Source organism: Plasmodium knowlesi (genome assembly GCF_000006355.2).
Source record: "Plasmodium knowlesi strain H genome assembly, chromosome: 13".
Taxonomy (NCBI): Eukaryota; Apicomplexa; class Aconoidasida; order Haemosporida; family Plasmodiidae; genus Plasmodium; species Plasmodium knowlesi.
The window spans coordinates 2378300-2399548 of NC_011914.2; the positions used below are offsets into that span (position 1 = coordinate 2378300).

The 21249-nt window shown below is 39.0% G+C and overlaps 6 protein-coding genes across 6 annotated transcripts; 2 read left to right on the top strand and 4 right to left on the bottom strand.

Annotated features, from left to right (window-relative positions):
- Window positions 1-405: 405 nt before the first annotated feature.
- PKNH_1352600 (COBW domain-containing protein 1, putative) lies at window positions 406-2082 on the bottom strand (the record flags this gene model as incomplete). Its single annotated transcript, XM_002260901.2, has 1 exon — window positions 406-2082. One exon carries the CDS (start codon window positions 2080-2082, stop codon window positions 406-408), a length of 1677 nt encoding a protein of 558 aa, XP_002260937.2.
- A 796-nt stretch (window positions 2083-2878) lies between these two features.
- PKNH_1352700 (DNA mismatch repair protein, putative) lies at window positions 2879-7476 on the top strand (the record flags this gene model as incomplete). The annotated part of the gene is made up of 4 exons (XM_039113600.1): window positions 2879-5287; window positions 5410-5905; window positions 6039-6287; window positions 6416-7476. The coding sequence occupies 4 exons, from the start codon at window positions 2879-2881 to the stop codon at window positions 7474-7476; spliced, it is 4215 nt and encodes a 1404-aa protein (XP_038969973.1).
- Window positions 7477-7643: 167 nt separating this feature from the next.
- On the bottom strand, window positions 7644-10559 carry PKNH_1352800 (conserved Plasmodium protein, unknown function; the record flags this gene model as incomplete). The annotated part of the gene is made up of 1 exon (XM_002260903.1): window positions 7644-10559. The coding sequence occupies one exon, from the start codon at window positions 10557-10559 to the stop codon at window positions 7644-7646; it is 2916 nt and encodes a 971-aa protein (XP_002260939.1).
- A 342-nt stretch (window positions 10560-10901) lies between these two features.
- PKNH_1352900 (trafficking protein particle complex subunit 1, putative) lies at window positions 10902-11761 on the bottom strand (the record flags this gene model as incomplete). Its single annotated transcript, XM_002260904.1, has 3 exons — window positions 10902-10976; window positions 11114-11226; window positions 11380-11761. The coding sequence occupies 3 exons, from the start codon at window positions 11759-11761 to the stop codon at window positions 10902-10904; spliced, it is 570 nt and encodes a 189-aa protein (XP_002260940.1).
- A 1000-nt stretch (window positions 11762-12761) lies between these two features.
- PKNH_1353000 (GTPase-activating protein, putative) lies at window positions 12762-16527 on the top strand (the record flags this gene model as incomplete). Its single annotated transcript, XM_039113601.1, has 7 exons — window positions 12762-14923; window positions 15085-15172; window positions 15356-15528; window positions 15701-15770; window positions 16002-16106; window positions 16271-16358; window positions 16505-16527. 7 exons carry the CDS (start codon window positions 12762-12764, stop codon window positions 16525-16527), a joined length of 2709 nt encoding a protein of 902 aa, XP_038969974.1.
- Window positions 16528-17316: 789 nt separating this feature from the next.
- On the bottom strand, window positions 17317-20418 carry PKNH_1353100 (conserved Plasmodium protein, unknown function; the record flags this gene model as incomplete). The annotated part of the gene is made up of 5 exons (XM_039113602.1): window positions 17317-17499; window positions 17698-18016; window positions 18265-19754; window positions 20058-20170; window positions 20274-20418. 5 exons carry the CDS (start codon window positions 20416-20418, stop codon window positions 17317-17319), a joined length of 2250 nt encoding a protein of 749 aa, XP_038969975.1.
- Between the last annotated feature and the right edge of the window lie 831 nt (window positions 20419-21249).

Sequence of the window (21249 nt, forward strand, 5' to 3'; positions counted from 1 at the left end):
TTGCATACATGTACCCCCCAAATGTGCATGCGAGTGTGTGTGTGTGTGTGGGGGTAAGGCGGAAGAAGAAACCGCTCTGTCCCCTCCACTTGCTCGTTTTTTGTTTGAAGAAGAAAAAACGGAAACACAAAAATACTGCATTGAAATGTGAAAAGAGTAAGTGACAAATGGGTTTCAAAGATCCCACGTGTAAGATGTAGCGCAGCGAATTCCTGCAACCACGGATCCACATGCATGTGTGTGTACCTGTCTGGATAGGGTGCATTAAAAAAAAGAATAAATTAATAATAAAATAAGACATAAAAAAAAATGTAAAGAGTGTGAACTATGATTCGTATCCATTTGCTTATTCCCCTCTTCCAAAACTGTGGAAGAGCAATTCGTGTAGGTGGCAACTGGACCCATTTAATCACACATGCAGTTACTTAATTTTTGCTTGATCCCCTCCACATCTATATTTTTCCCTATGAAGAGGAAGGAGGACGAAAAGACGTCGCCCCCAGTTAAAATGTTCTTCACGTTGTACTCTCCTCCATCCCTGTTACGGCGATTGCCGCAATTGTCCGGACTGCCACTTGCATCGCTTCCGTCGCTTCCGGAGGAGGAGTCCGAAAGGTAGTTCTCAATGTCGGATAGGTCGTCCCCATCGTTGAAAGGTTCAGAGAGATTGTCATTCTCCTTATCAGTGCACACTGTCACACTTTCCAGGTTTGTTTGCATCTCATGCAGAGCAGACGGAAAGAACGTATGGAGGTCGCTCATAACCAAGTCGATTTCGTACAGATCACCAACACTTTGGTAATAGTACATGTTTAGCTTTAACTTACTCTTATGGCTATATACATCATCATTGAAGGCGAGAAAAACACCCTTGCCCCGATAAATTTCTAAATTTTTACCCCACAGAAGGGAAACCAAAGTTTCGTTAATTTTTCTGAAAGAAAAAATGTTTTTTTTTTTTAAAGAAAGGATCTGTCTCAGTGTATTTTTACTTGTATTTTTGACAAATTCACTTTTCATTCTATTTAGTTGTTCACCTAGATGCACAAGATATGGAATGTTGTGTTCATAGTGAAGTGAACAATTCACAAAATCGTTGTAATGGAATACGTCCTTACGATCTGCAGTGTGACTGCTCAAGGAATTAGCTAAAATATCTTTTATATTTTTTTTTTCGTAACATTTGAGTTCTGTTAGTTGTACCATCGGGAGGGTAGCATAACTGGTCAGGTAAATCTGACTTAATGGGTTCATGTTGCTAACGAAGGTTTTTATTTTTTCTTTTTCCTGTTCACTAATTTTGTCTATCTTATTTATAATTACAACGTCGCACACAATTAGTTGTTCGTTTGGGGAGGTGTCCTTGGGGGGAGGGTTCATATTTCCCTCTCTCCTCTTCTCTTTTTCTTCCTCTTCCTCGGAAGGGAGGCTCTCTTCTTTCTGAATCTGAATAGAAGCGAACCGTGATGCAGCCTCCGCCAGGGCGCCATGCCCGTGGAATAAATCCCCCCCTTGAAAGGAATTCACAAAATTATATGCGTCCAGAAGATAGATAATACTGTCAAGGTAAATTTGAGACTTGTTTAGTTCATCTAGCCATAATAAGTTGTTCAGCTGTATGTTGTCGTAGACCCCCGCCACTTCGACGAAGATGTAGTCGTAAGTAGTTTTCATGGAAAGGATATTTTCTATTAATTTAACGAAGTTGCTTTTGTTGGAGCAACAGAGGCAACCGTTATTCAGTTCGTAGATGTATCCTTCTTCCTTTTCGATTCGGTTCACAATGGTTATGTCGTTCTGGTCGCTCTCTCCATCGGAGTGCCCGTCATTCTTCCATTCGTTGTTCAGGTCGTTCGTGCCCTTCCTCACCCGCCTGTCTGCCCCCCCGTCCTCCTTAGGGAAATTATAAATATCGTTTATATCCTTGAATACAATTTTGTCGATGTTGTTATTATTCTCGGTGAACTCGTTATGGATTATAGCTATTTTTTTCCCATTCTGGCGGCTCTGCTTAAGGAGGTTCTTGAGCAGGGTGGTTTTGCCCGCCCCCAGGAACCCAGTGATGATGGTAATTCCGATCATCGTTCGAAGGGAAGAAATCGAAACGAACAGAGAGGGGGATTACTTCTCTTCGGATTCGCGCGTCTGCGATTGAAGCTTCTGTGTATCTCCTCAGTTGACAGGTTACCTGCGGTGTTCCATACTTTGTACCGCGGCAACAGCTTGGTAGTAACGTGGTGTTCTTTCCTTTTCGCGACTTTTCTGTTCAGTTGGGTCTGTTGACTGAGCAATTTCACGACTTGTGAGTATGGGGTGCACCTTGTCGGGATGATCATCCATACTGTTGGCTATACATTCTGTTATTCACACATGGCAATTTATTTTATTTATTTATTTATTTTTTTATTTATTTATTTTTTTTTTTTTTTTATTTTTTTTTTTTTTCGCAGAGGGAAGCGGCAACGTGGTGACGCAACTCATCTTTGAGGCGACATTTCAAAAGAACATTTTTGTAAAAATGAATGGAATGACATGTGGGGAAATATTCTATCGTAGATCAAAATGGGCAGTTTGGGGAGTTTTTCTTTTTTTTTTTTTTTTTTTTCGATCGCGTGTAAGTGTATATCCCTCTTAGGGAGGGGAGACGATGTACAGTGATATCTTCCAATTAGTACGCGGTTAGTGAGGTAGAGTTTGTCATATGGATGTAAAGAGTTTACCTACCTGTGTAGGGAGCGTTTGCACGGCGGAGACATTCGGAGGGTGTGTGGCTCTTGGCGAAGAACCCTCCCCTCGCCTGTGTGCACACAACTAACTGTAGAAGAATGCAGAAGAGTCTAGGCGGAACATGTAAAGGAGAGAAGAGAAGACCACATAAATGAGAAGCAGTACCGGAACGTGCCTTAACCTGTTGATAGGCCTTTATGTACTTTTCTCCGAAGATACAGTGTGCCTGAGAAAGATGTTACTGTTTAACTGCTTGGAGAAGGCAAAAGTTGTCCTTATGGTGAATGTGAGGAGAAGAAAAAGTGTAATTCGATTCAGTAAGTGCTACGTAAATAATTTGATATATACTAGGGAGGATGATATATATAGGATAAACCAGGTGGAGGGCTGCGCCCCCCAGGTGGAGAAGGGCGCGGATAAGCATACCATAGGGGAAGTGGTGGATAGGTCTACTGATGAGTCTACCAGTGGGGCGAGCATTATCTCGAATAGCAATTGGGGCAATCTGGAGCAATTAGAAAATTTTGGCAATTTGCCGGATGAAGGGAGCGACAACGGTACGGTTCACCAGAAGCAGTTCGAGCCATCCGACTACGAACTGCAGATGTACAAGAACAAATGGAAAATTCCCCTTTACTGGATAAAGAAATTGGAGAGGCTAAAAAATATGAACGCCATAAATTGCGTAGAACATTTAAAGGATGATAATTTGCTTTATTTTGATAACTACAAAAATAAAGGATTGCTAAAATTTTTAAATGAAGAGAAAAAGAAATACAGTAACTGCATTATTTTGGTAAGGGTTGGAGATTTTTATGAGACATATGGATTGGATTGTATATTCCTTATTGAATTTTTAAATATAAAAAAAATGAACAACAAATTATCATGTGGATTTATCAAGACAAGTATCAACAAAGCGCTACATATACTAACGAGTAACAATTTAAATGTCTGTGTGTATGAGGAGATGAATGAAAAGTCGTTGAAAATGAAAAAGAGGTACCTTTCTCAGATAGTAACTCCTGAATTTCCCATTTATTTGAACAACATACAATACTGTCAAGAGGAGAGTAACAACGTGGATGAATCGTCTGACAAAGGAAACAGCCTCCTCTTCCAGACATACGATTTGGAGAACCATTTCGTGGTGAAGGAAATTGTGTGCATTTACATTGAAAGCAAAAATATTTTTTCCCTTAGCAAAATTAACTTGAGCTTGAAAACAATTTCTATTTTTGACAACATAACTTTCGATGTATTAAATGTTTATTTAAAAAATACAAATTTTTTAAAAGCTTACATTCATCAACACCACAATACAAGCTTTACGAAAAAAATTACGCAACTTTTTCGGGTCGAGAATTATTACCTCTTTAATAACTTTTCCAACAGTCTACGCTTTCATTTGTTCATTTTGGAGAAACTGAAGAGGCAGATAAATGTGGAAGGCCTCTTCAGGCTTATAAGAAACAAGAGTGTGTTTCGCGTTAAGGGGGATAACTGTGATACATCGGTCGAACAGACCAAGGATGCGCAAACATATTACTCGTATTGCACACCCCTGAATATATTCACCAGTTATAACATGGGCGTGTACAGGCAGAATAATTGTTACGATAACAGAAGCAGTTACCTCTTCTACAACATAGTGGATGCATCCAACAGTGACTCTAACTCCATCAACATTAACGAATCGATGGAATTCTTTAAGAACGTTTTCCTTTTCTATCCCCCCTTCCAAGTAACGAAACATATAAGATACATAAATGAGTACATTAAAAAGAATCAAGAGAATTTAATTATTCCGAATGTTAGACCCTTTAGAAACAACATAATTGTAACTCTCCTGTCTAACTTAAAAGCTGATCATACAACATTGAAGAGAATATTTACCAATGTGCAGGCAGTACACAAGTGCATGGATCGATTCGAGTACTCTCTCCTGACATCCATTTTTCGCGTGATGAATCACCAGAATAGCTTTAATTTAAATGTCATAAAATTTTATCATCTGTTGAAGAATATTGAAAACATTTTGGAGGCCAACTTGCAAATATATCCGTCGAATTTTCTTTACGTATCTGAAATTCCTTCCTTTAATGAGTTCGTTTTTTATCATGAGAGTGAGGTGCATAATTTAATCAACGAGAATTTGCTCCTTGAACAAAATAAGGGGATCATAGCCGCGAGGAAGGATTTACTTGAAAGCATCATTCAGGATTATGCTGATGTTAAGGAAAATGGAGAGGAGAAAAAATACGATTTAGATGATTTGCAGAAGATAATAAAAGTGGACAACAGTAACGATGTTATTGGGATAAAGAAGAAAAAAAAAAATTTCCAATCTTCGCATTTTTTTCATCCGTTGAATAAAAAATCTGACGTAATGAAAAACGTTTATGTGACTGAACACGTTCAGAGAAAAATCAAGAACTACTTGTCTGCTATTGATAAGAAGAAACGTCGAATTAGTGAAGTTATCCGTGGAGTGAATGTTCAACTATCCTCCTCCGTGCATATTCTTTCCTTCGTGTCTAACTTTTTGCAGATCATTCAGGTTGGTTGCACTGCGCTAGATTAATGCGTGGCGTAGCTTCCCCTGTTCCTCTCTCCACCTTTTGCACGTACACACTTTACCTTTTCTCCCCCCCCCAAACACACACACACACACACGAATAGGCCCTCTACAACCACACCATAAACAGTATCAAGCGCAAGTGGAGCTTGCCCATCTGCAAGCACCTAACCGTGAGGTACACAAAGAAGATCTTCGACAACATTGACGAGAAGTTAAGTTACATGCAAAAGTGCCTGTACGAGGAAGAAGAAAATACAGTTGTGGCAAACAATTCGGATGGAAAGAACGACCCTTTGAATGATCCAGATGAAAAACATTTTATCGAACTGAGTGAAGAAGAAGAGAAGAAAATTTCACAAAATGTGGATCCCGATTCAGTCGGAGAGATAAAAAAAATTTATAAAAAAAAAAATTACATGAATGACTCTCTAACGTATATTTTAGGAGCCAAGCCATATAATATGAATAAAGACAACCTAATCAAGTACGATATTTTTCTAAAAAAAAAAAAGTTCATTCTCTTGACTGGAAAAAATATGAGTGGAAAGACTACACTGTCGTTTACGTTGCTATGTATCCTTTTTCTGGCTAACCTGGGTAAGCTCACTGTGTTCCGTCCAAATTAGACGCCTCCTTTATCAAGTTGCCAAATGCTTATTCTTGACAGTGTTTCATGTTTCTCCACCTTTTGTGCAATCCTGATCGTGGCACTCTTTTTTCACCTTCCCAGGCATGTATGCCCCCTGCGAGGAAAAGAGCATCGTTTCTAAATTTCGCGAATTCTACAGTTTAAAAAATGTGAACTACCAAGAGCAGATAGAGAACATGTCCTTGTTTAGGGAGCAGACATATTACATAAATTCAATTATCGAGGAGATCAAGGAAAACTACCCCTTCTCCAGACAATCCTCTCGGGATGGAGAAGTTTTCATTCTCTTCGACGAACCTTGCATAGCGACCACGCCAGTTGACAATGCAGGTAATGTCGAGGAGTGTGTGTTTTTCCCCATAGGAGGGTTATTCGGTAAAAACAGCCTCAATGTGAAAATATAAAATGTACAAAGGATTAACGAAAGAATATCTCCCCTCCCTTTTCTCCTCATGCAGTGATCATCAGCGCCCTGTCAGACTACCTCCAAAATTACTGCGGAATAATAATCACACACAACTACGACTTGTTGCGGAAAATTTGCCTGAACGAAAATATCGTTTTTAAAAAAATTAATGAAAGCATAAATTATTTGACGACACAAGCATATGAGCAAAGAGCCACGCTGGAAAATGGCGTTTGCAAAAATAGCGAAGCTTTGGAAACATGTAGACACACAAATGTTGATGGAAAAATGTTGGAGCTCTTAACTTTGTACCAACAGAAATACAAGTTGATACATAACCTAAGCGACACGCTGTATTACAGGTTTATAGAGTACGTAAAATGTAATGATGTAAAGGATGTAAAAAAAAATATGAACGATTTTTTTGAATATTGCTTGAGTGTCTCTTTGCGGGAAGGGAAAACACACAAAGGTGATTTTTCTGAGGGAAAGAAAATGATGGATATATTTGAACATGACAGGTGGAAAAATATGGCACACGGTTTGGAATTTTTGCAGAGAGGAGACTTAGAGAAGGGAGATGGCAAAAGGGAGGATTATTCGAATGTGAGGGGAGAAGAATTATATGTTCAAAGCTTCTCCAACGATAGTGAGGATCGAAATATGGGGAGCTCCACTCTGGACATGGAAATGATTCGTTCAGTGGCCCGAGAAATGCAGGAAAAGGAACTGACCTTAGCAATTGAACAAATCGAAGATGCAGTGAAAAGGAAAGTGTTTAAAATTGAAATGAATGAGGATGTCCCCATTTTTTTTAAAAACAAAAGTGTAGTGTACATATTGTGCATTTTTTCGCAAAAAAAAAAAAAACCATATTTTTACATAGGTATAAGTGACAACATCTCTGAGAGGTTAAAATGCCACACGAGGAATTTATTAAAGAATAAAAATCTTTTAAAAAATGAAAAAAAAAATAACATACTTAATTATAAATTTGACATGGACTCCTTCTACACACTTTTGTTTCACGTGGAAAACAAAATGTTCGCATCCAAATATGAGCGAGAGTTATCGGATTTGCTGAAAAACGGATATGACATTCTGTCAAAGTAGAATTATACAAGTTCTGTAGACATGGTCATTTCGTCTTTTTTCCTTGAGGAAGACCTTTTTTTTTTTTTTTTTTTGCCGCAAAGTGCAAGTAAGAAATTGAATAAAATAAGTATTGCGGGATTCGCTATCCCCAGGATGCCCTTGTTGTGTTGTCTGTGCTCCTTACTCTACAGGTAATAAATCTCAGAAACGAAGTGGGAGCATTCACTGTCGTGGCATTTCTGCACAAACAAATTTTTCAGATGGTTAAAAACAATATATATGTGATTCGATTTGTGTGCACGATTTTTATTTTTACAAAATTTGTTTTCCCTGAAATGGAGAATGTACTCCTCCGTGTTGCATGTGATAGAAGATATAAAATATTTTATGAGCAAAAGGAGGGAGAAATTTTTTTCTTTTTTTATCTGTGTGCATTTTGTATATTCATCCAAAACGTACGAATAGAATTGCGCATTTTTTAAAAATAAATGATCATATGTATCTAAGTTTTTGGAAAACTGTGGTGTGGTTATTCCTTTTCGGAAAGGGAACACATGTCCATCCTTTTGTATGTCTTTTGATGTGCTATTTCTTTTGTCTATTTCATGGGTTAATGCCATTTCCATGGAAGAATACTCCTCCGATGTGGCGGCTTGCCCATCGCTCGTGTCATGGCTGTAGAGATCGTACTGTAGCTTATTATGGATGGAGACAATTCTGTAAAAATATTCCTTGCTAATTTCTCCTTGAAATTTGTCTAGATATATTTTATTTTTTTTAAAACTTTTATATAATTCAAAATTCCAGAAGAAAATAATTTTTAAAATGGTGTGCACGTGGGCATGATTAATGTCGTCCATTTGAATGCTTCTGTGTACGTACAGATCTGTACTGGTGAACGTTGTTTCCTTGCGCGGTCTTTTGGCATTTCCATTGCTGAACCTGGAAAAAGTGAAATGGGGGGAGGCGCACATCGGGTTGTTCATCTGCCCGAGCAGGTGTCCATGTGATTCTTTAAACTTGTTCATGTGATCCCTCTTAAAAATTACGTCTTCCCCTATTTGACAATTCACATCATCCTCCTGATAAAAGGTTACCAAACTTTTTAATATCAAATGGTCTACGTTCGCTTTACTATATCTCTTAACATTATACCTGCTAAGCATCAATTTTTTGTTATTTTTTTTTTTCTTTTTGCTCGAAAATATCATACGGAAGTTCCTATTCCTGCTATACACAGAGTTATCCACAATACATTTGAGCAGTACCATTTCTTGATCACCATTTTTTTTTTTATCCATTTGGAAAATTTCCTCCTTTTGTACATGGACGTGAATTTTTCTCTCTTCACATGGGGTAATACACTCAGTGTCCACTACACCTGGAGTGTCCTTCTGGGGATTTGACTCACCGTTTTTCTTGTCCATATGGAAGATACTCTCTTCAAGCGATTTGTCTACACTCTCTTCCCTCTTCATTGCAAAAAGAAGAATGAGAAAATTTTCATCTGCTCTGTCAAAACAATTATTTCCTTTTGCATTTTCTAATTTGTTAACATAACTTTCCACTATATCGTTTAATGATTTAGTGTACATGGAGAAGTAGGAACTGTTTTTTTTTTTTTCTTTTGCATTGCTCTCTTTGTTTCCTTCCCTCGTGGGTGCCATTCCACAGAGGGTGTTACTCTGATCACCGGGGATTATGCCTCCAATGGCCGGTCTCATATCATTTGCAGGAATCTGCCCCTCATTGATGGCCATCAACAAATCGTGTATCTCGCTGAAGTCGTTTATCAGGTCAAACGGGGTTTTCTCCTCAACGGGGTGTTCGCTCGGTTCGCTCCTTTCGTCCTGCGAATCAGGGTTGAGAGAAGTGCCCTTATGATGATCCCCGTGTGGCTCAGATAAATTTGGAGAACTCCCTTTGGAGTTACAGCAGGTGGTGTTGTCCTTTCCTGAAGTGATGCTTTCATCGTGGGTATCGTTTGTTTTGTCTCTCACTTTACTATGTTCAAGGGAAGAGAAGTTTGCGTTGTCTTCACTGAGAAGAGGAGATTCCTTTTCACGCCTTATATAAACAGTAGACAAATTAATGACACAAGCATCTTCGTTTTCCTGTATGGCCTCCGCGATATAATTTATAAACAGGTCGACAAAATATTTTATGCAATTTTCGTTGTCAAAGAGGAGAAGTTTTTTCTGCTTCATTTGTGCATTCAACTTAGTTTGCCTTTTCTTGTACTTGTCGTAAAAAAAATCACCTGACTTGTTCAGGCGATTTTGAAAAAAGTAACAATAATCTTTTAAATATTCGTAATAATTATCATCATCTTGAAGTGAATGAATATTTTTTACAATTACATGGAAAGATATTTTTTCGCTAGTGGAGCTATCTAAAATGATGGCATCGTTTAGGCAAATTTTTACATCGAAGTTGGCGTATACAAACAGGCACAGCTCGATGAGGAATATGAACAACACGCAATCCTTATTTTGGTGTCCATTTAGCACGTCGTACTCTAGGTCGAAGAAGAGCCACCGTTTTTCGTTCGTTAAAATAAGTTCGTAGAGATGCATCGGCTGGTCATTTGGTGGGGGCCCCCCTGTGAGCGCTTTGTTTGGCGATGATTTGCATGGCGATGATTTGCATGAAGACGATTTGCATAAGGGCATTTTGTTTGCTTTCCCGTCGCTTATCCCCCCATCATCGAAGTATATATCTTCCAACGACAACGCGTAGAAGCAGTAGAATTTCAGGAAGTGGTACAGACTATCCAGTACGAAGCATCTCTTAGCGTTCTCTATCTCTTCCGTGTATATAATTATTCCTTGTCCGTTGGAATAGGCGTTCCTACTTCTAGATGCCCCTTCCTCCGCCTCCACATCAGTATCTGCCTTCACGTCTGAATCTATTTCAATCAACTGGGCGTAATGCGAAAGGGCCTCGTGTTGTTTGTAAAACGACCTTTTCTTTACACCCTGCGAAACAGACTGATCGAACCGTTTTAGTCTTTTCAGTATTCCGTATTTTTCTATGTTTATTTCGAATATAGGTTTCTCGCTCTTCCGCTTTCCGTAAAATAATTCCGCGTCTACCGCCATGGTTCATTTGTCTGACTTTGTCCTATATCAGTGAGGAAGAGTACTGGGTGTTCGTCCGTGACGAGTTGTGCGAAGGGTTAGGTGGCAGTTTACAATTGGAACCAAACACAATTTATTTATTTGTCAGTAAGTATTGTTCAGATTTATTCAGTATAAGGGCGTTTTTCACCGATGGTCATCTTGAGACTGCTTCGTTAGCATATATGTGTGCGTAGAAATGTACACATGTGGAACACACATATATACGTTTACACATGTGTGGATGACCAATCCGACCGGAGTTCACTGCCAAGGTGTTGGTACAAACTGGTGAATGGTTGGTAAATCGATGGTGAGTCACATCTATGCTGGAGTCAGCCCCCTAATGCGGTCAAGTATCTTCTCGTCGAATGATTTGTCCCGTATTTCGTCTCCTGTCTAGTTAGGAAAAAAAAAAAAAAAAAAAAAAAAAAAATGTTCACACAAAGAAGGTTGCTTCGCTGTGGAGAAATCTGCTTATGTCGAAAAAGGCACTATTAATCCTACGCAAAGATATATGTGTTCGTCTTTCCTACATTGTAAAGTGGGTTTAGGATGATAAAATCAAGGAATATGGTCTTGTATATGTCTCTCAAAAAACCGGACAAATTCGGGGTGCTCTTATGAGTGATTATAACAAATTTGTAGGCTGCATATTGTGAGGACAGAAGAAGTGGAATGTATGGGATGTGATAAGACAGGAGATGAGAGGGAAGGCATTACAAATGATATGTGCTACCCAAAGGTGGTGCTCAAACAATATCGCCTGAATAGAAACGAGTTATGTGCATTTCAAACTGACCTGTGAGCGTTTCGAAGTAATGCAATTTGTAAAAGGGGGTGTTGAAAGAGTTAAAATTGCCAACGTGTAGATTGTTCTGTGTGTTGGCAATATTTTGGTTGTGGGTCTTCAAACTGTGGTTGATATTTTTATTGATATTGTGCATGGATTTGTAGAGATTTTTTAACTTCTTGTTCGGTTGTATGTTGAAGCAGAGGTAGTTGAGAGCATAGATGGATCCCAGGAGGAGCTTCTCCTTTTCGATTTTGTTTGGCGAACTCGTTTTTTCTCTTTCCTCATTTTTTAAATCAATGCTATAGATGCACTGATTTTTGAAGAAGATGTAGAGGTAGTAGTACTCGCGCCCTGCGTCCTGCTTGTCTGCGCCCTTCTCGTGCGACATGGTTTGTACGAAAACACTTTTGTCTGTGCAAACAGCTCGTCTTTGCAAACACGCTAGTGACACCTTTCACTTGTGATTTTCCCTTCGTATGAAAGGAATGCTAATGGGGTGCTTTTCACCAGGATAACTCCTCTGGCAGATATACGACTTAACAGTTTATCGTATAGGACGGGTACATAAGAAAAATGTACGTATGCGCGGTTTCACTCCAACACGGGGGAGAGTTTGCCAATTCATCGCCCTCCGTCGTGGGGACAAATTATCTATGTTTATTTTTATTTTATTTTTATTTTATTTTTTTTTTTTTTTATCTCTGTCCCGATTTTGTAAAAAAAAAAAAAAAATAAACATTAAGTGGAGGAAATTTAGCTTGGCCAGGGAGCCCACATGGGTAAGTGATATTCGAGCAGAGCAAATGAGAACAGATTACACAATGAGGAGTACATATTTTCCTACGTAAAAAGGGGATGCGTAACAAATAATTATGGGCATGGGGGTTCCATGTAAATTGGATTTAGGGTTGTATGGTATGTTATATTAGGATGACTGAGGTAAAGAAGTAGCCATTGCACAGGTAGAGAAAGGTAGGTGAATTGGCAGCTACATGTGATGAAAGGCCACCTCGATGTACATGCTAGTGGGAAGAATTCCGACACCGCACACAGGGATGAGCAGGTGAACGAGTTAGCTAAATGGAGGGTTGACCAAACGCATGGGGGATGCACAACACACGGAAGAGCACTGTCCATGTTACGTCCATACCGAAGCCGCAACCTCTAGCTAGATTTAAAAATGTGCCAAGTTATTCTCGGTCAGGTTGAACAAGGTTTTTTTTTTTTTTTTTTTTTTTTTTTTTTTTTTTTTTTTTTTTTTTTTTTTTTTTGCACATTTTTTGGGAAATACACCCGGTGCAAGGTTACAATTGATGCAGGCGGGGAAGAGAAGAAAAAAGAAAACGAAAAATGGTGCGATGCGAATGAGAAGTGAAAACTGAACAAGCATGAACGATCAGTATGCTGACACTGAGCGAAGCGGCAGAGCACCGCCAGAAACAGTCCCTGCGGAAACCATGCATTTGAAGAAGGGAGGGGGGAGAAAAAAGAAGGACGACAATGCCACGGGGGGAGTAGCCGCAAAGGAAGGACCCGCAAGGAATCAAGGATCAACAAATGATGCATCAACGGATAAAGGCGAAATGAATGAAGCGGCAAAGTCGAAGCTAGGAGCATCACCGAGAAAGCAAAGTAACGAAATGGTGAGGAACAATGATGACCCAGATAGTTGCAGTGTATACGACGACATGGTTGAAAAGAATAAAAATTTTTCGGAGAGCATAATTGCTAATCTTAATGATAATATTTTCGAGCAGAACGATGCCTTCACTAATGAGAAGGGAAAAGGAAAGCATTCCATGGTGCAGGAAGAAATGGCGAATGGAAAGCAGTTAGATGCTCACACCGGGGTAGGGAGAAGCAGTGGTAGTGCGTCTTCTTCCTCTTCTCTCCATATGCAGGATGGAAGAGTCTCCATGTTGTCCAAGGATGAGATCGCAGAGGAGGAAGGAATAATAACCCAGCAGATGGAACAGTCAAGGAGAAACAACTCTACGACGGAGGGAAACGAAAAAGAAAAGTTTGTCTTCCCAAGTAAGGTGAAGAAAACAAGTTGGAGTAAAGAAAAGGCACCAGAAAATGTTTATGATGAGTACAACCATAATGTTATATACCACGAATTGTACGTGGAACTGTTACAGGTAAATAAAAATCTACAGAATGAAATAAAAAACCTGAGGAAGATAATCGACATGCAAAAACACTTAATAAAAAGTAGGGAAGACTTATTTGATAGTGGTCATATGAATGAGAAGAACAAAAACAGTAGTAAAAAATTTGTGAACAATAACTATTTTTTAAATTTTTTTAATAAAAAAAAAAAAAAAAGTAAAGAGGGTTTTGCCCATGTGCCAACTGGATCAGGGGTAGAGAGGGCGTCGGCTAGGATATCGGCCTATGGGAGTATCAGAAATAATGAGGAGGTGGACGAGAAGGATGATGGGTACTGGAGTAAGGGGGAGAAGAATAGACTCTCCAGATGGAAGCGGATGGACAACAACAGTGACGACCTTGGATACTCATCGGTGGAGATGAACACAATGGATAATAGGGAGGATGTGCATGATCATAAAAACGAGTATGTGCAGTTGCCGGTGAGTGAGAACGAGGGTTCTGTCCTATCGGATAATCCAAGCGGTGGAGCCAGTTGCTACGACAACCACAGTGACAACAATAGTCGTACCCCAGTGTGTGCTACCAACGAAGGGAGCCAGTTTTTCAAGGGGGGCAACTACCAAGGTCTTGAGGGGCAAAATCACACGGAAAAACAAAAAAGTTACGAGCACGGTTACGAAGGTGTAAGGAAAGTGGACAGAGAAGGAGAGGTAAACGAAATGCCTGTCAATTTGGAGGAAATAACAACCGTGACATTATGGTATGAAGAAATCCTACCTTTGGTTAACAACGAAAAAAAAAGAAAAACCTTAATCGACCTTATGATTACCAATTACATGCCCATTGTTATCAAAACATATTTTTGGGAAATTAATATTATAAATAAGCTAAATATAACTGATTATTTTGTTCAAATATTAATAAAGAACACGAACTTTATCCAGTCTTATGTTTATACAAACAACAAGCAGTACCATAACCATGTGAGTAGATACTTTAAGTCGTTAATTACGTTTCGAAATAGCAACGTTGGAGGGGTTCAGTCAGATGGAGGTGCTATGGTGGATGATGCGAGTGGGAAGGAAGCCACTAGCGGGGTAACTGAGAAAAGGGAAGACAACACGAAGGAGAACATTGATATGGGGGAGAAGCCGCATGGTGCGGAGGCGAAGGAGGGGGAAAGTGTGCAAAGGAAGGAGGAGGATAACTGTATTGCCGGGTTGAACCTTCTGCAGCGTTTCTCATTTCAGAAATTCTTCTACCAAATTCTGATAGACCTGGACAGAACCTTATATATAATAAAGAAGAATCAAGAATATTTCAGAAAGCACCGTGTATGTACGGACAGTTTTCTGTTGACACTGGACCTGGGAGAGACAAAGGCAAAGCTGAACACACTGCTCCAGATGTACGTTGTGTTTAAGCCAGAGTTGGGGTAAGGAAAAAGGCTGATGATTTCAGCGTGAGCATTTTATCTCTCCATATGCGCAAGATTATTGATTCTGAAAAAAAGCGTGATTTTCCAAGTGCACATATGCATGTGGTGAAAGAGAGAGATATATATGTGTAGACACATTTTTTCCATCTTGTCCATAGGTACGTTCAAGGGATGTCCTACATCGCTCTGGTGTTCTTGCTGTACTGTAATTTGGAGAAGGCCTTCGTGCACTTTGCTAACTTTATGGTAAGAGAGGTGCAGCTTCTTCATCCACTGCATCCACATCAGTCGCGTCAGCGAGCTTTACCATATTTACCGCGTAATCAGGGTAAGATGCGCTTAGGTAACTCGCTGATGTGGGAACGCCATTTGCATGCTTCGGAAATGCTATGTCAAAATGGCCCAACAAAATGCACCTTCCCCTAACAGGAGCGAAAGGAAATTTACAACCTCTACAGCTTCAACAACAACGAAATAAAAATTTATACTTACATCATCAAGGAAATATTGAACAAACAAAATGTGGAAATCTACAAGGAGATCTGCAAGCAGTATAACATCGATAACATTTTCATTCAGTGGATCTATACCATTTTTTTGACGTAATATAAGAGCACTACTTCGATGGGCAATGTGGAGTGTCTACTAATTTTTTATTGCCATTTTATTTTATTTTATTATTTTTTTTTTTTTCCATTTCGGTAGTCACCCAGGTCCATTTGTTGAAAGGGATATATATATATGTATATACATATTTTCTCCCTCTTTTTACAGGTGTCTTCCCTTTCACATTTTCATTCGCCTATTCGACATATACCTTTTTAATGAAAAAATAATTTACGAGGTAATTGCAAAAATGTAACCCAATTTTGTGTTTTTTTTTTTTTTTTTTTTTTTTTTTTTCTTGAGGGAGGGATACTCCTTCCCTTGTGTATGTAGAAGACCTTTCCGGGCTCATTCTTATTGATCAATTTTGTTATGTAATGTGAGAGAATGAACTTCTCCATTTAATTTCTTTTTTTTTTTTTCGTGTATAATTTCGATTTTCTCACCACTTGTATTTTTTCTCCTGCAGACAATCCTGTGCATTTTCAGCTACTTCAACAAATTTCACCATGTTGAGAATGTGGACGTCGTGGTGAAGAATTTGTCAACCTTTTCGTTCAACACGCATATACAGGTGAGCATTTTTATCGTAAAAGGGAAAGAGGAAAAAAGGAGAGTACTAGAGTTACTATATCACATTGTGGTGTTGGAGGAAGATCCCATTCTTCTTGCAGAGCCAAATGGAATGGCCACATCCTTAACATGAATGCGATACCCTTGCGAAATTCCCCGCCTTAGGAAGACAAATTCTGGTCCCTGTTGAAGAAATCCAAAATTAAGAAAAGGAAAATTGTCTACTACCGGGAGAAGTACTTCAAGGCACACAGTAGGGCTCTACATTGATTTTTGCTGTCCTATGACTTTAAAAGCTAATTCTCTCCCGGGGGATCCTACCACCTGGTTAGCGGGTTAGTAGATTGACTCCACGCCTAACTTGTTCACATTTTAAAAAAACCTACCTTCAACCTTCAGGAGAAGTTTTAAACGAAAAGTAAATTTGGATCACACACACATACACAGATGAGATTCATAGTGATCTGGTTGATTACCTGGTGTAGACACGCAGTGTGTTAAAAGTGGAGGATATACATTATATTCCGCTTTTTTTTTTTTTTTTTTTTTTTTTTTGGGAACCTATTTGTGAAGAATCAGCAGAGTTTTGCATTTGTGTGTCTGTGCACAGCCGTCGCGTGTAATGGACAATTTTTTTTAATTGCACTTCCAGAGGAGCTGTGCGAATATTTTGACTTTACATACGTATATATTAATATATATTACGTATGTTGTATATGTTTTTTTTTTTTTTTTTTTTTTTTTTTTTTGAACTCCCTTTTGTAACGAGTTCTTGCGGATTCGTTTTCAACTGAGATGATCGAATGTGCGTGGCACGTTCGCGCGTTTGCACATGTTTTTATATATGGGTATCAATCGTTATGCCTCTGCAGAGGAAGTACAACGGCGGGTTCATACTGCGCATGTGAGGACCCGTCCATTCTTTTTTCGTACATAAAAGGAGAAGAGATGGCAGATAAGAATGCGCCAAAGGCATGGCTGTAGAACGAATTTGGAAAACAAAAAAAAAAAAAAAAATGAAAAAGTGGAGAAGCCACCTTTCAGGATAAAATAAACAAAACGAATTTAAAGTAAACCGTTTTTCTTTAACACATAGCGGATAAGGGAATATATTTAGTGGGAACTAAAAAAAGGGGAAAACTGAATTCTGTTGTGTTGGAAGTGGCTAGGCGGCGACTACGCATAACTCGTTTCACATCAAAGCACATACACTACTCCTTCTTTACCCTGTCTCTCAAATGAGATGCGAGGAAGAAGGCGTGGTCGAAGTAGTCCACCTTCGTTTCCTCTGGTTCTATCTTCACGATATTCTTAGAGGGAACGCAGTTTGCATATTTTTCGATGAAGTTCACAAACGATAGGAGGTTCCCATAGAATCGTATATACTCTTTCACCTGAAGGAGAGGGGGTGGGGGGAATAGTAAATACAGCATTGCAAAAATGTATAACTGAAAATTATTTCAAACATTTACCCATGTGATGAATTTCTTTAAACTTATTATGCTTTCCATAAAACGGAGAAAAGTTCTCACACCAATATGCGGTGAGAACTCTTCTCCGTTTTGGCGATTCGGAGGAAGAACAATTCCTACCCTTTTCAGCTCCTTCTGGAGATCCAGGTACAAGGGAATCAAATGGCTATATTCAAATTCTTTATCGCTACCTGTGTCACCTGTAGAAGGTGCAGAACAGTTCTCATCATGTGCACAATTTGAGGGGTTCATGTGGGTGGACCCTTTCCCCTGAGTGTTATTTTTATCTGCTAAATATTTCTCCACTTGGTAGTATTCCTCCTCTATTGTTTTGTAAATGTAGTCGATATTGGCATAATGCTTAAACTCGTCTAGGTAGTACTTGAAGCGAACAATTAGGAAAATAGAGAAGCAATTGAATTTCGGTAGTTTTAGGTTCCTACTCGGGGCGGGGGTAGTAGAAAAATGATGGGCGCTATTAAACACACTGCTTATTTTGGGGATTCTATATAGGAATGTACATAGATGTGTACATGCTCTCCATCTTGGGAAGAACCCAAAGATTAGGTACAGCGCGTATTGCAGATATGGTTCTCTCTATTGGGGCATACACCGTTTTGTAAAAATGAAGGGGGATACATATATATATATATATATATATATATATTTATATTTTCATCGCGTTACCTGTTCTGCATGAGGGTGAAGCGCGTCAAGGCTTGCCATGCGCTTTCGTTTTTCTTCTCGTCGAACTGAATCAGGCCGTAAATATTCGTTTCATTAATGTAAGAAGACATGTCCACCCTGATTAGCCTCTCAAAGGAAATTTTGTTTTTTATCTTAAAGTTATATATGTCTAGGCTGTAGATCAAGTCAAGGGAGAGGAAGAAATTTTGAGGGTTCTCCTTCACGATGTTGTCGTATTGCTTGTTGAGCACTTCTACCTCATATGTACCTTCCGTTGGTTCGTTTGCACCTGGATTGACTCTCCCTTGTACAGATTCCCGCCCGCAAGGAGACACACCAAATAGATTATCCAACAAGTGCGTGAAGTCTAGAAACTCATCCACATGGTCGAACAAATATTCATTCGATGAAGAAGATGCCACACTGCAGTTGTAGTTAAGTCGGATATATGTCTCCAGAATCAAATATAATCGGTCGAGGAAAAGAAAAATGAAAAAATTTACAATAAAAAGATCCAAGGTGTTAATATTAGTAAACTGAGCTAGCCATTTAATAAAGTTTTTTTTTTTATACTTAAATAATTTCTCCCTCATGTCACAATATTTTTCATACTCTTTGTGATTTAACCCTCTGGATAAAAGGCTCCTTAATCGAATTCTATAATCGAACCTTCTTCCATCATATATGTTTTTTAAAATTTGGTTCATGTCTTTGTGTCTACAGAATTGGTAAACTGGATATTCTCTCTTGATGTTTTTATTTAGGTGGTTCTCCACCTCTGATGGTTCCGTTGCCTTTTCTTTGTTCAGGCGGAACCTGTCGTAATCTGGGTCTTCGGGCTCCGTTTTGACTAACACATTGGGGTGGACCGCACTTGTATTAGAGGTGACTGCACTTGGGGAACTTTCCACAGGGGGTACGCACCCCCCACTTGGTAGTGAGCACTCCAAGGAACTGAGAGGAGTTACATTATGCTCTGTTTCTCCATCCAGGGTGGCATAATTACATCTATGTGTGTTCAAAGAATCGATGTTAGCCCATTTATCAGTCTCTGTGGTATCTTTTTGTCTATCCACGTGGGAAGGATTTACGTTGTTATCATCGGCACATGGATGATCGACTTGTCTGTGTGTTCCATATGATGCCCCCGCATCACTCATCGTGGCATTTCCACTTGCTTCGTTTATTACATTTGTCGAATTTCCTACGGTGAAGACATTTTCAGAAGTGCTGAAATCTTTGCTCCATCTCATGTTATATATGTCTTGAAAGTTTTGGAACTCAAAGGGGAAGAGCTTCTTCAGGAATATCAGGAGGTTCTTATTTTTAGAATCCCTCTTGTTATATTCGAATGAAAATTTTTTAAAAATTACATGGCAAAGTATGTTCATGTAGAGGTGGAGAGCTTTGGTGAAGTCAAAGTTGTCTTTAAGTTTGTAAATGCGTAGTATTCTGGCAATGTAGTTTTTTAAGTTCAGATCGTACTTTACCTGAATGGGTTAGTCCATGTATGTGCGTTTGTTTGTATGTATATGCATGTATGTATATGCATGTATGTATATATATGTATATATGTACGTATGTATATGTATATATGTATATATGTATGTATGTATGTGGGGGGAAAAACAGTGAGTGAGACAATTAACTTGTCGTTGGAGACTAGCCAATCGGCTTGACTGTTACGCTCTATGTGGAATGACTCCCTTTGGGAGATATACAGTCGATTTTTTCTTTCTTTTTTTTAAGTTCTCCCATATGGCTACTCCATTCATATGGGGCTCATTTCTTACATTGGAATAATCCACTAGAATCTGTTGTCGGTGTTGGCTGCTACTTTTAGCCTTAACCTTTTGGATATCCTTTTCAGTGCTCTTTTCCACTTTAATGTTGTTGATTTTGTTGACTGTGAAAAGGGGTGGAAGTATTTCTCAAGGGGAATGAGATGGAAAAGTAAAATGTACCACACAGACATGTGCAGGTGAATATATTTCTCTCCATGAACTTACGGGAATTTTTATTTTTCTTCCTTATGTAAAAGATTAATCTTCTCTTCTGGTCTTTCGTTAAATGTTGCATCATCTCAGCCCACTCTCTCTTGTTTTTATTTTTCAAGCTAAGGTAGATACTTTTAATTCTGTCCTCATCATCCATTTTTGCACACTCTCTTTTTCCTTTTTTTTTTTTTTTTTTCTGTTTTTTTGTTGTATATTTGCCCGGACTTGGTCGAGGGTTGTATGGTGGGAACAAGTGTTTGCACAGTCGGAGGGTGGCGGCGCGGGTGTGTGAGAATTCCCAATTATTGCATTTGTGATGATGGGGGTTAAATTCTGGGTGGGAATTCTCCTAGCTATTTGTGGGTTACGGGTCTTCTTTTCTCAGGTGGAGGCGTGACGAGAAGGAGGAAATGATGTGAGTCGACTTTGGAAATGAAATAACTGAAGAGCCAGTTAACAACTTCATGGTTATATAAAATGACCAAGGAGTCTTCGGAACAAACGTGTGGTTGAATAGCCCAATGACGTTTCCAAATGGCGATTAATCTCCGGGGGAATTCTTCTTCATAACGCACCTGTGCCGTAGAGTGGAAAAGAAAAAAAAAAAAAAAAAAAAAAAAAAAAAAGAATGGGCTCCAGAAATGAGCAGTTAAAGGGTTAACCTTCTTACAAGTGTGAGGGTTAATAAATTGCGGAGAATCAAGTGAAGGGAATTTGCCTGATGAAGATTCACATATGCCTCAGCCCCGAGGTGGGCGAAAAATAAAGAAAACCCTCCTACAGGCACAAAATAACTCCCTGCGCATGTGTCCTGCTTCGGAACCAACGCATACACGTACACGAGCGCGTGGAGAGGTGTACACCAAAATGCGCACATTTGCGTATCTCTCGTGAAAGAAATAAGGGAAAACAATTTTTTTTTTTGGCATTCCCATTTGGTTTCCACACATAAATTTAAGATCACATTTTTAAGTCGACAACAATTTAG